Source organism: Chiloscyllium punctatum, chromosome 15 (assembly GCF_047496795.1).
Source record: "Chiloscyllium punctatum isolate Juve2018m chromosome 15, sChiPun1.3, whole genome shotgun sequence".
NCBI classification, from domain to species: Eukaryota; Metazoa; Chordata; class Chondrichthyes; order Orectolobiformes; family Hemiscylliidae; genus Chiloscyllium; species Chiloscyllium punctatum.
The window spans coordinates 30,844,481-30,857,515 of NC_092753.1; the positions used below are offsets into that span (position 1 = coordinate 30,844,481).

The 13,035-nt window shown below is 41.5% G+C and overlaps 1 protein-coding gene across 9 annotated transcripts in view; it reads right to left on the bottom strand.

Moving 5' to 3' along the window:
- Positions 1–864: 864 nt before the first annotated feature.
- frmpd4 (FERM and PDZ domain containing 4) overlaps positions 865–13,035 on the bottom strand; it is a 750,261-nt gene continuing 738,090 nt past the window's right edge. For 6 of the 9 annotated variants that reach the window (XM_072584870.1, XM_072584867.1, XM_072584869.1 and 3 more), the window contains 4 exons: positions 11,141–11,323; positions 10,186–10,339; positions 4,917–5,984; positions 865–4,623 (listed from right to left, as the gene is read on the bottom strand). In XM_072584870.1, coding sequence (XP_072440971.1) covers positions 1,193–4,623; positions 4,917–5,984; positions 10,186–10,339; positions 11,141–11,323 — 4,836 coding nt within the window. In that variant the 3' untranslated portion in view covers positions 865–1,192. The remainder of the gene's footprint in view (positions 4,624–4,916; positions 5,985–10,185; positions 10,340–11,140; positions 11,324–13,035) is intronic. The other 3 variants (XM_072584876.1, XM_072584871.1, XM_072584872.1) reach the window with 3 other exon arrangements.

Sequence of the window (13,035 nt, forward strand, 5' to 3'; positions counted from 1 at the left end):
ACATATTAGCTTCTCCGTATAGCACAAATTCTCCAACCCTGGTAACATCCTTGTAAATCTTTTCTGAATCCTTTCAAGTTTCACAACATCCTTCCTATAGCAAGGAGACCAGAATTGCACATGAAATTCCAAAAGTGGCCTAACCAATGTCCTGTACAGCCGCAACATGACCTCCCAACTCGTATAGTCAATGCTCTGACCAATAAAGGAAAGCATAGTAAACACTTTCTTCACTATCCTATCTTCCTAAGACTCCATTTTGCATACTGAAATGTGCTCACAGCCTGAGGCAGCTTTATTTCATTGACTATCTAGTTAGAGATACTCTCCTATAAGGGATGATAATTCATATTGATAGACAACTACTGAACTGTTCAGAATGAATGATGTGCAGAAACCTAACTATTTAAAAAAGAAGCTTGTATTCCATTGCTGTTTGCAGGTTACCTAGTTTCAGAGGGCATTGTAATGGTTTGTTTAAAAATATATTTTAATAGAATATTTCTCTCTGCAATTTAAAAAAATGCTTACTCTATAAATATTTCACCTGATATATAACTTTTATGCTCCTCAGTTTAGAATATTTCCTGATTGTGTGTTTGTGCTAAACAACTGCTGTCAGAACAAACTAAAGCAGAAGGAAGGGAAAGCAAACCTTTCACCTTTGTGATTGCCTCCCCAAAATAATAAGACATAACTGATCAATTTAATTGTTTATTGTTTATATTGTTTGCATTGGTTAAAAAGCATACTTTAAAATTTTAGATAATTATTATTTACAGAGTGATGAAGCATCACGTATGTGACCAGTAACGACAACCCCTTCCAAACACCCCAGCCCTTGCCCTCCCCTCCCTCCCCCACCCCGTGATGGCAGTTATAGTACTAGGGGATCTTGACACACTTGGTCAGGCCACTCAACCATTCTGGAGCTCGGGTTCCATATGAAAAATAACTAATTTTTATACCATTGCTTTCTATACTTCCTTGTCATCAGAAAGGGAATTTCAATTACATTACAGTTCTAGCAGATTGAGCTGTATAACACATGAATATCTCACAGCCTCATCATATAAAACATAATGTACACAAAACCAAGTTTCCTTTATAGCAGTCCGTGTGGTGGCCCCACACTTACAGTAAACTCTATGTATGGCTTTACAAGGGTACATTTTAAAATACGATTTGCATCTTATTTATTTAAAAGCGTTTTAAGTGAACGGGTTAGTGTGCTTACAATAGCCGTCATGGTAATTGAATGTCGCGCTAAAACCTTAACGTTAGGATCAATGGGGGTTGCTCCAGACACTGCTTCAGCAGCTCTCAGCAGACAAATATAGTTCATTACAACCTCATCTACCTTAGCAACAATTTCCTGTTGCTGTGTTTCAGAATTCATGACTTTAACTAATCGCATGCAGGCTTCTGTTAAGCAACACAGTACTTGGAAGCTGGACGTCATAGCTAAGAGCATTTCCTCTGGGCTTTTTTCTGCAGCAGCCATTTTCCTGCAGGCGCTTCCCAACTCCCTCGATTCAACTGATAACAGTTGTTTGTACTGGCTAAATCGGAGTTGACGGAGGTCTGATTTTACATGTTCTTTATTACCGATGCTTGCCTGCAAAAGAGACAGCAGTTCGCTGGCATCTCTCTGTGCTGCAAGAAATCCGCCTGGCAGTGTGTACACCTTGTCCTTTAGAGCATTAATTCTGGCAATCCTGCCAGCAAATGCCATGTCATTAGTGTCTGTATGTTCCTCCTCATTGCCGTTGTTGCCCCCAGTCACTCTACAAGGTTCCACAGACAGTCCGAGAGCCTTTCTGGCACTTGCAGAGTTGGAGGACATACAGAATGCTTGAGATGGACTGGAGAAGAGATGATTTTGGTCCAAGCAAGACAACTGTCCCTTACTACCATAACCATCATCATCATCATCCTCTTCAGCATCATTGTCTTTATTAAGGAAACAATAGGTAAAAGGACCACGACACTTCCAGTTGCTCATCTCCACCTTTGGAAAAGGCAATGGCTTGATGTGTCGGAAATCCTTTTGCACTGAAAGTATCTCCATTGATCTCCGACTATCCTTCCCGTCTGCAGCAATGGAGCAGCATGATGTATTTATTCTCACTGATCCTTGAGAGTGGCTCTTTGATAATCTCTCGCCCAGAGGAAGTTCGACTCTTTTCTGTACAGGATGAGGATCAGATATTTCGGGGAGATCAGAATACTGGAATCCTATGAAAGTCTTTGATTTTCCTACTAGGGTTTCTACATTTCCCATTCCTGGTGTAACACTGCTGCTGCAACGCCTCAACACCTTCTTTCTGGGAGGAATTTTAAGGCTTCCTCTGCCAACTTCACAGGCTTTCCTATTAAGTGGTGTTGCATGCGCTTGTTCTACTTTGGAAAGATCAGGTGACTCTCGGCAGGTACTTGGCACCTTTGTATCATTGCAAATGTTTGATGGCAGAGTAATGTTGTCGGCTTTGAATTGATTAGTGAATGCTGAAGTTGCACCTCCTCTTCCTCGTTGCTCAGGCTGTGTGCAAGCTACACTAGGGGTGGCAGAAAAACACAGAGAATCATTAAGCACCTCCTTGACAACATGCTGCAATTTACAATCTGGGTTGCACTGCTTGTCCTCAGCAGAGAGCTGCTTCTCATCAAAACCTCCAGGCACAGCTTTATCATTCTCACTGGCAGCTCCTTTACTCAGACTGAGACATTGCTCAGAATGCAGATCTTGTCCTACATCTCTGTCAAAACAGTCAACTTGCTTGCTTTTGTTATTAGTTTCCTCAAGCTGTCTAGTTTTTTGAGTCCTCTGTTTAGCTAAGTCATTCTCCCTCCTCAACTTGGCTGGCAAGGAAGTAAAAATTATATTTCTAAAATTACATAGAGAATTCTTAGCTAACTTACTTTTACTGGAAGGAAATGAGTCTTTGGATGTTGAAACCAATGAAGGGAATGTTAATGTGTTAGACCTATAATACTTAGAAAATTTCTTATATTCTTTGACACTGTCATGTTCATTCGGGAAAGTGATTTTTGTGCTTTTAAGATTAAGAAATGTGCTGTGTTTAATTTCTTGAGATAAACGATTACCTTCATCAGGTTTGGGCTTACTTGTTCTTTCCACTACACCTGTGTTAGAATTTTGAGAGCTAACTTCCTGAGGTGAATCTGACAAAAGAGGACTACTTTCCTGATCTCGAAAATCATCATTTCCCTCACTCTCTATTTTACTTTCAAATGTTAAATGTTGCAGCTCAACATCTGTGTAAATATTATCGCTGTTTACTGAGGTACCTGTGGTTTCTTTAATCTTGGGTACTCGGTGGCACCCATCACGTATGGTACCAAATATTGGTTCAGCATTTGAAGGCGCATGCGTGTTATGGGCTGTTCTCCTATGACACATGGCTTCAGCTTGGGGATGCAGATCTTTATATGATGTTCCGTGGCTTTGAAGCAAAAGTGTTCGTTGATCTTCTGAAATGTAGCCAAGGCCTTTTAAAGAAGATTCCGATAATATGTGCTTAATATCACTTGTACAGAGGGGGGAGTCGACTGGGGTGGCACACGTACTACTGCCTGTACTGCAGGCTGCATCTACTGAAGAACACTGGGAACTCTGCAAAGAGTAATGACCCTCACTTTGCAAAGAGGACATTCTTTTTGTCATATGGTATTCACAAAGTCTGGTCACACTCTGTTCAGCTTCCGGAAGCTCTGACGAGTGGTCATCAGGGAACAGCTCTGCATCTTCTGAATCGGTCAGGTGTTTGGTTGAAGACATGTAAGTGGTATCAGAAAGAAAGCTTTCATCACGTCCAAGCCCGGAAGTGCTGGCCAAGGAGCAACGATCATCTACTTCAGTATCTGGTTCTTTCCCTTCATGTTCAGCTCTAGAAACTACGCAGGATTTGTGAAAACCTTTACCATTAATTAACCCTGGGAAATGCTGATCAGTCATCTTTTCTCCTGAAACTTGAAACCAACTTTGTGTCTCTCTACGGAAAGTAGTGCTTTCTAAGTCAAAAGTGGTTGTGCCGTGACTGTTCTTTGTAATCAATGTGCTGTATTTGCCGTTGGATGACAAATCATCGCCCAGTTCTGTCTTTCTGTTTGCATGTTGCCTTTTCATTGATACATTACCATCATGTGCTATCTTGACATTACTATCACCTGCCTTGTTTTTTTGCTTACTTGCACAAGAATACATTAGAGATCCCATCTGCAGTTTGCTGAAGTAGTCGGTGACAGATTTTGTCTCCATTGTCTCTGGCTCCATCTCAACTTCCTCAGAAGGAAGTATCTGTTTCGAAGGCACAGCTTTCGACTTTGCATTGCTACCCCGTTGGACAGTCAAGGAATGTGTAGCTTTTGGAATCATTTTAGAAGTGGGCCCTATGTTCTCATTCTGAGAGATTGGGAATTCAGTTTGCTCTTCTTGAAGTTGTTGATAGCCTTCGCTGGTGGCCACAAGCATATGCATGGAACCCTCAGAATGCTTCTGTGCTGAGGCTACCTCAGAGCTTTCAGTCATTTCAGAGGAGTTTGTTTCATTGCCAGAATCCGATGACGACTCAGGACTATAAGCTCTTAATATCACTACACCTGTATGCCATAAGAGAATAAACACCCAATTAATTACGTCATCATAGGCACTTTTTTAATCATAATAAAATAGGTTTATTAAATAAAGTGTTTAGCATTCTTAAATTTCAGTGCATAATAAGCATCCAGCGCATGAAATATGAACTAAGATTGTTCCATTAGCATGCCAGATCAGAAAAATGGGATGACACACTGATGGTAAAATTTGTTCTGGAATGTTTCCAAGTTGTTAACAAATTTACAGATGGAACATTATGAAAGTCAATGAATAAATGTTACTATGGTGAAAGAACCTGAACTGTCATCTGTTTGCTGAACGGACTGCTCCTCAGAAGCTGCCAGCGCCTCCAGTGCTTGCAAAGTGGATACCACTGCATCATCTAATGCTTGCTCACCACTCTGGTCTTCGGCCTGTGTAGGAATGGCATCTATTAGCGACACTGGGATGTCATCACTTGGAGAGCATTTGTTTTGTGCAGTCTCCTGTGAACTCTGCGCTTGTTGATGCTGGCCATCTTCTTCATCAGAGCTGTTGTCTCTGAAACCTGGCGGAGGGGCAGCTATTGCTATATTCAGCGTGTGAAGGAGAAAATCATCTTCATCATCGTCATCACCTCCAGGTGGAGGAAGTGATGTTAAGTCAATTATGTCATCACTAGACCCAGAAATATTGAGAATGTCGGTTTTGTCGGCCTCTCCAAGTGGGATATCTTCCTCACAGCTGGCCTCATCTTCATCCTCAGCATCATCTGTCGTCTCTGAATAACATATGTCATGTAGTAACGGCTCTTCGATGTTTTCTGCACTTGCAAACATTCTGCTATCGTTAATGTTTGCATAAACTGCGTTTGTATCAATGTTGTCCACATCAATCCCTGGGAATGAGTACTCTGAACATTTAGTGTCACTTACATTGGCCAAATACATAGATGCCTGTTGGTCTAAATTGCTTGGGCTATCATCCAGCAATCTTTCATATCCAAGGTGTCTTGGATTAAAAGCAGCTACATTGTGATCCTCGAAGACAAAGGATACCTTTGCTCCCCTTGGAGATTCTTGTACTGTCTTTGTATGTTCTTTCCCAGAGGACAACCTGTTGAAAGCTTTGTTTTCAGCTTCCATAGTATTTATATATTCGGCTCCTAGATGACTATGGTCATGAACATCTGTAATCTCTGTTATTAACCCCCCTCTGGGATCTTCATGATAAATTGAATCATTTGCGAAATCTATATTTTGCTGCTTTGATTCTCTAATAGATGATGGCTGGGCATCTTTTTTAGCCCTGATGTGGCATGAACTTTTCGGTAAATAATTCCATTCTAAGGTGTGCATATTATGTTTGGTCTTGTATTCTGGGCCTATGGAAAGGAAAGACAGATTGTTCATAAATAACTATCAGCATCATTACTTAACACACACACAATATAAACACTTCTTTGTCATAATCCAATATATTATAATTCTCAGTCAATACTTATAAAATTTAGACAAAAGCATGATATTAAAATGGCTGCTACAAATCATGTGCCCTTGACATTTTAAGTTTTACCTGCACATCCACCAATATCATTTATTGTATCCGTTCCTCCTGATGTGGTCTCCTCTACATTGGGGAGACTGGTCGCCTCCTAGCAGAGTGCTTTAGGGAACATCTCCGGGACACCCGCACCAATCAACCACACCGCCCTGTGGCCCAACATTTCAACTCTCCCTCCCACTCTGCCAAGGACATGGAGGTCCTGGGCCTCCTTCACCGCTGCTCCCTCACCACCAGACGCCTGGAGGAAGAACACCTCATCTTCTGCCTTGGAACACTTCAATCCCAGGGCATCAATGTGGACTTCAACAGTTTCCTCATTTCCCCTTGCCCCACCTCACCCCAGTTCCAAACTTCCAGCTCAGCACTGTCCCCATGACTTGTCCTACCTGCCTATCTTCTTTTCCACCTATCCACTCCACCCTCCCCCCGCCCCCGACCTATCACCTTTATCCCCTCCCCCACTCACCTATTGTACTCTATGCTACTTTCTCCCCACCCCCATCCTCCTCTCACTTATCTCTCCACCCTTCAGGCTCTCTGCCTGTATTCCTGATGAAGGGCTTTTGCCTGAAACATCGATTTTACTGCTCCTCGGATGCTGCCTGGAACTGCAGTGCTCTTCCAGCACCACCGATCCAGTGCTGAGTCTCAAGTGAATGTGGTACTTAAATCTGGAAATTCACAGCAACCATGGGAATTCACACAAACCTTTGTTCAAGGAGGAGTCGTCATTGAAGAATGACCTGACTGTTTTTAACATTGCCAAAAGGAAACGTTGAAACCCAACGGGTGTTAGGCAAATGTGAATAGATCCTGTCGACATTCCATTGCATTTCAATAGTTCTCCTTATGCAACAAACTGGGACAAAAGAATCTCAAAGTATCAAACAACAACAGAACCTGATTGGAATTAGCAAACACATTGGTTGGAAAAAGGAGTTTGAATTTGTGGGTGCCATATGGTGAGGAATCCATTTTTGTCATCTGTGTTGAAAACTAGTCAACGCTTTTTGCAAAGAGAGAGAATTCCATCAAACTAGCTGCAAGTTATCTGAGCTGCCAAGGTAATAAATAATTGGGTCTTAAAAATGGGAGTAAGAACACATCCCTCCTCAAATAGTTGTGACTTAAGAGTTCACCTAAGAACCAACCTTCTGAAAATTTGTAATATTGTGCAGGGAGTGAAAAAGTAATTCCAGGTTTCAGCTTTAGCGGAATCAGAGAACACAGGATAATTTTGATTGAACGTATGGCAGAATTAGGCTCCAAAGTCATATGCTTTTCTTGTTTTTATACTTCTATTATAAATTTCCTTGTCCATATTTCTAATGAAAGCTGTCTATGTAAGCTTGATCTACTATAATTATTCTGGTTAACAGGGGTCAGCATGTTTTGCCTCCACCAGGGGGTATTGTTTCTTAACTTGAATTTCAGTTTTGTTTTCAAGGCTGCGTCTGCTGAAGCCACAACTGCAGACTCCATCCCAGGTAGCTGCCTGCATACAAAATGGCACAGAGCAAACTCAGCCATAGAAAACCCCACTGATCTCACTTGCTGTCTGTCTCTTAAACCATGACTGCCTTCCTTGCCACCTGACTCACCTACTGCTTTCTGCCCTCCAGTCATTACCCCTCTCCTGATCCTTCTTTGCTTCACTCCAAAATCCTCAAGTCTTCTTTCCCAAATCTGTTTCACACTACTACTGACACTTGTCACCCTGCTTTCAAACCCTGGCCATGTGGGGAGGCAAGTGAGGTGTTCAGGCTAAGTTAGAAGAGTGGTGAAGGTTTCAGAAGCTTCAAGAGGGATCAGAGGGTGGTGGTGTGGCAAGGATTGATGTTTGATGGTAGAGTAGAGGTTGGAGGGCTTGTAATAGGTTTGGAGATCTCTTGGACAATGTTGTTAGTAGCATGGTGCCCAGTTGCAGCTGCTTCGCAGACAGGCCCTTGGACAGAGGAGATAGGTGCCTCTGCAGATGTTCTGAACACACCAAGTCTTCGTCTTCTGCAACCTGCCATCTCCCCTGAGGCTCAGGAGAACTCTTCAACAGCAGCTAAGTTTTAAATCAAAATGTGTGATGATAGAATGAGCAGCCTTATTTAAAGTTGCAACCATTCTTCCTTGGAGCAGATTGGCTGCGTGTCCAACCTCGGGCTTTTGTTACAACCAAATATGGATGAGTTCAAGGCTTGTGTCAGGAAACAGATTTCTTTGGTCTTTACCGTACCATGCACCCCAGAGCCACAATTTTGTTAAAATTCAATCCTTGATTGAATGAAAGAAATCAGTCACAGATGCAATGTAACCTTCAAGTCGTCACTTCTTCACTTGTGTGTGATTGGGACTTGTACTTATGGACTGTGTGTACCATCTGTGGCTAATTGTACATTTTGTTCCGTTGAGCTTTATTTATGAAAACTGCGGCCCAGGTCTTAATTTGCAGTAAATCCATTCCTTTGTTCCCTCCCCTCCCCACTGTGCTTTCTGGCCTACCTATATTGGTTCTGTTTGTACATCCCTCATGTTCTCTGAACAAAAGGCATTGATTCGACGTGCCATAATAAATAAAACTGCAAACTGACCGATCAGTTAGGGGAATAGCAAATATAATTTTAAAAATCTATCAATTGAAAAATTATTTTGATAACGTTAAGGTGGATTGCAGAGGGAACTTTGGTGACAGCATTGAGGAGTGAATACATTGTGAACGAGGAACAAGAGTAGATCCTTCAAGTCTACTCTGGCATCTAATAAGATCACAGCTGACTTGGCTTTGTTTGAGCTCTACGTTCCTTCAGACTCCCAATAACCTTTCATCCCCTTTGCAATCAAGAATCTATTTACCTCAGTCTTAAAAATGTTGAAGTTTCTGCATACACTGCCTTTTGAGGCAGAGAATTCTCAGAAAAAAAATGCTTCATCATCTGTCTTGAATGGGTAATGCCTTATTTTATTGAAACCTTCATTGCTTTAAATTTCCTTAGTTATAAAAAGGTCTGGTGCAAATGTGTCAAAAAGCATCAAATTAGGCAGAAAAAGAAAATCAATTCCAACAAAATTACCAGAAAGTGCTTGCGTGCACATGCACCTGTGTGTGGGCTGGTTGTAGACAGGATTGAATTTGAATGTGATGCCTTCCATTATTGAATAACTTCCCAAAGCTCATTGTACAGATTCACATATGGTCACCTGTATCATGCAGTTATTAATGGACGACACTACAACAATATTCAGCTCTGACTGGAGAAAGATCAGAAATAATGGCTGGTAAACAAATCTATGGATAAAATGAAACTGAGTCTTTTAGAGATTAGAAGGACATTAGTAACAATGCTAGTATTTAAATATTGTCGTCTCTTCACAAAGGCAATCACAATATTGCCACAAGGAAAGATTTCCTTTGTATCCTCGGTGCAACCAAACTCATTCGTATTTCTTTAAACAGGTTGTATCCAGGAAATCTCCTTTTCCATCATTGTTGAAAGTTACAGATATGAATCCATGCTATATCAAGCCCCATGTAATCGTTATTGGTCAGGCTTGGTGCCTTCAATAGTTTAAAAGTCATCCGCAATTTCTCCCTCTCCGTCCATGTAGCATCACTGTTGTCCAAATGTTATAAAGCATGGTTTGTACCATGATATCACTGTGGAACAAACTGAGAAGACTGTTGCCAAGAACATTCCAGGTGAAGGGCTTATGCCTGAAACGTCAATTCTCCTGCTCCTCGGATGCTGTCTGACCTGCTGTGCTTTTCCAGCACCACACTCTCAACTCTGATCTGCTGTTCCCAAGAACTCAGCTAGCACAAGGACTGAGCTTGTACTGGTGTAATACTGCACAATTCAATAGCTGTCTAAGTTTTCAATCTCCCCTCCACCCTCTTCCCCCCAACCTTCACTCAGCCCTAGCATCACAATCACCCCCAGCGCAAATATACAAATCATTCCCTGACGTCTGGAAGTAATTGTTAGACTAATGTTTTGAATGTAATAAATTCAGAAAAATTGCATGCTCACATCGAATGATGCTACCTGCTTCATTATTCACAGTGCATTTGCCATGAGCCATGTTAAATATGGAGCGTCGTGAATCTACCAACAGCCTGTAGTATCCAGCAGTCAAGCAAGCAAGGTTCATTGCATCTGTTGACTCCATTAATAATATGATGGGCTGCAAACAAAGGCACAACAGCAGTTTAAAAATCTTACATCTGAGACTGAAAAGTTAATTTTGATTTATCAAATCAGTGAACCTTTCCCTTGTAATAGTAAAAGAATTACACAGAAATTGGCCCCATGCACTGACTGAATATGAGTAATCTCATAGATATGGAACTCCTTTTAAAGCTCACAGTATGATTAGATTAGATTCTACAGTGTGGAAACAGGCCCTTTGGCCCAACAAGTCCACACCGACCCTCCGAAGAGTAACCCACCCAGACCCATTTCCTGCTGACTAATGCACGTAACCTATGGGCAATTTAGCACGGCCAATTCACCTGGCCTACACATCTTTGGACTGTGGGAGGAAACCAGAGCACCTGGAGGAAACCCAGGGAGAATATGCAAACGCCACACAGACAGTTACCCAAGGCTGGAATCGAACCTATCCATTAAAACTATCCATTTGGAATTCAAACTATCAAATCCATTCACAGGGTGATAAAGTAACTCATGAAATGAAATCTTGTCAGGTCTATCCTGCCAAGATTTATTCGCCCAACTAGTAACAAGCCGGCGTTTTCAGCTCTTTCAGTTGATGTTACAAATATTTAAAATTCAAGCTTCCAATGTTCTTCATGTTAAATTGTACCTATGAGGTAACAGGAAGAGCTCCAGAACTTTGAAACTTGATTTGTTATTTTTTTAGTTATGTCTTATCAACAATCTCTCCACTCTCTTCTGTTCTTTGCCCCCAATCCCCTTCTACAGCAATTGCCTCACCACCTCCAAGGAAACACCATTTTCTTACCTTAACATCCAACACGTTTAGTTCAACTCGAACATTGTTTTCATCTTCTGAGAACATTTCAATCTTGTTGACATGGCTGAAATCAGCCAGTAGTGCCACAAGGTGTGTTTTTGCATTGATTACATGGCTTATTCCATATCTTGGTCCCACTAATAAAGTGACTTCAGAGTGTTTCTCCCCTTGCTGTTACAGTGAAAAAAAAAGACAAAACAGGGTCAGACTTCAGGGTTGCATCAATTTGTAATTCAAAGATTGTCCAACAAATGGGCAAAGCTTTTACATTGGCAATGGGAACCAACTGTGATATTCTTGAAAGGTGCTACAAAATATGTAGAGTATCTCACTCAATCAGATAGGCCAATGGGCTGAGGAGTAGCAGATGGAGTTTAATTTAGATAAATGTGAAAGGCAAATCAGGAAATGGACTTATACACGTAATGGTATGGGGAATGTTGCTGAATAAAGAGACCTTGGAGTGCAGGCTCATAGTTCCTTGAAAGTGGAGTCGCAGGCAAATAGGATAGTGAAGAAGGTATTTGGTATGCTTTCCTTTATTGGTCAGAACATTGAATATAAGAGTTGGGAGGTCATGTTGCAGCAGTATAGGACATTGGTCAGGTCACTTTTGGAATATTGCATGCAATTCTCATCTATCTCCTGTTGGAAAGATGTTGTGAAACTTGAAAAGGTTCAGAAAATATTTACAAGCGTGTTGCTAGGGTTGGAGGATTTGAGGTATCGGGAGAGGCTGAATAGGTGGGGCTGTTTTCCTTGGAGCACCAGAGGCTGAAGGGTGACCTTATTGAGATTTATTAAAATCTGTGGAGCTGGTGTATGGGAGAAGGATTCACATTTTTGGATTATGGGAACCTCTTCTGGGGAGAAGTGAACTGTACAAGAAGGACTGATTGCACCTGAATTGGAAGGGGGCTAATATACTGGCAGGGAGATTTGCTAAAGGTGCTCGGGAGGATTTAAACTAGTAAGTTGGTGGGGTGGGGCACACAGGGAGATAGTGAGGAAAGAGACAATCTGAGACTGGTACAGTTGAGAAAAGAAGAGTCCAACAGTCAGAGCAGGCAGGGACAAAGCAGAGAACAATGTAGGACTGATAAATTACACTGCATTTATTTCAAAACCAGAGGCCTAACAGGGAAGGGCAGGACTGGCAGCTTCATGTTTCAGGATACAAATGCTACACGAAGGATAGAAAGGGAGGCAAGAGAGGAGAGGGAGTGGCGTTTTTGATAAGGGATAGCATTACAGCTGTATTGAAGGAGGAAATTCCCAGATATACATCCAGGGAAGTTATTAGAGTTGAACTGAGAAATAAGAAAGGTATGATCATCTTATTGGGGTTGTATTATAGACCCCTAATGGTCAGAGGGAAATTGTGAAACAAATTTGTAAGGAGATCTTAGTTATCTGTAATAATAATAGGGTGGCAAGTGTTGGGGATTTTAACTTTCCAAACATAGACTGGGACTGCTATAGTGTTAAGGGTTTAGATGGAGAGGAATTTGTTAAGCAGGTACAAAAAAAAATTCTGATTCAGTATGTAGATATACCTATTAGAGAAAGTGGAAAACTTGACCTACTCTTGGGAAATAAGGCAGGGCAGGTGACTGAGGTGTCAGTGGGGAGCACAGTGACCATAATTCTATTAGTTTTAAAATAGTGATGGAAGAGGATAGATCAGATCTAAAAGTTGAAGTTCTAAATTGGAGGAAGGCCAATTTTGAATGCAAGAACCTTCAAAAACTGATTGGAGGCAGGTGTTGGCAGGTAAAGGGATGGCTGGAAAATGGGAAGCCTTCAGAAATGAGATAACGAGAATCCAGAGAAAGCATATCCCTGTTAGGGTAAAAGGAAACGCTGGTAGGTATAGGGAATGC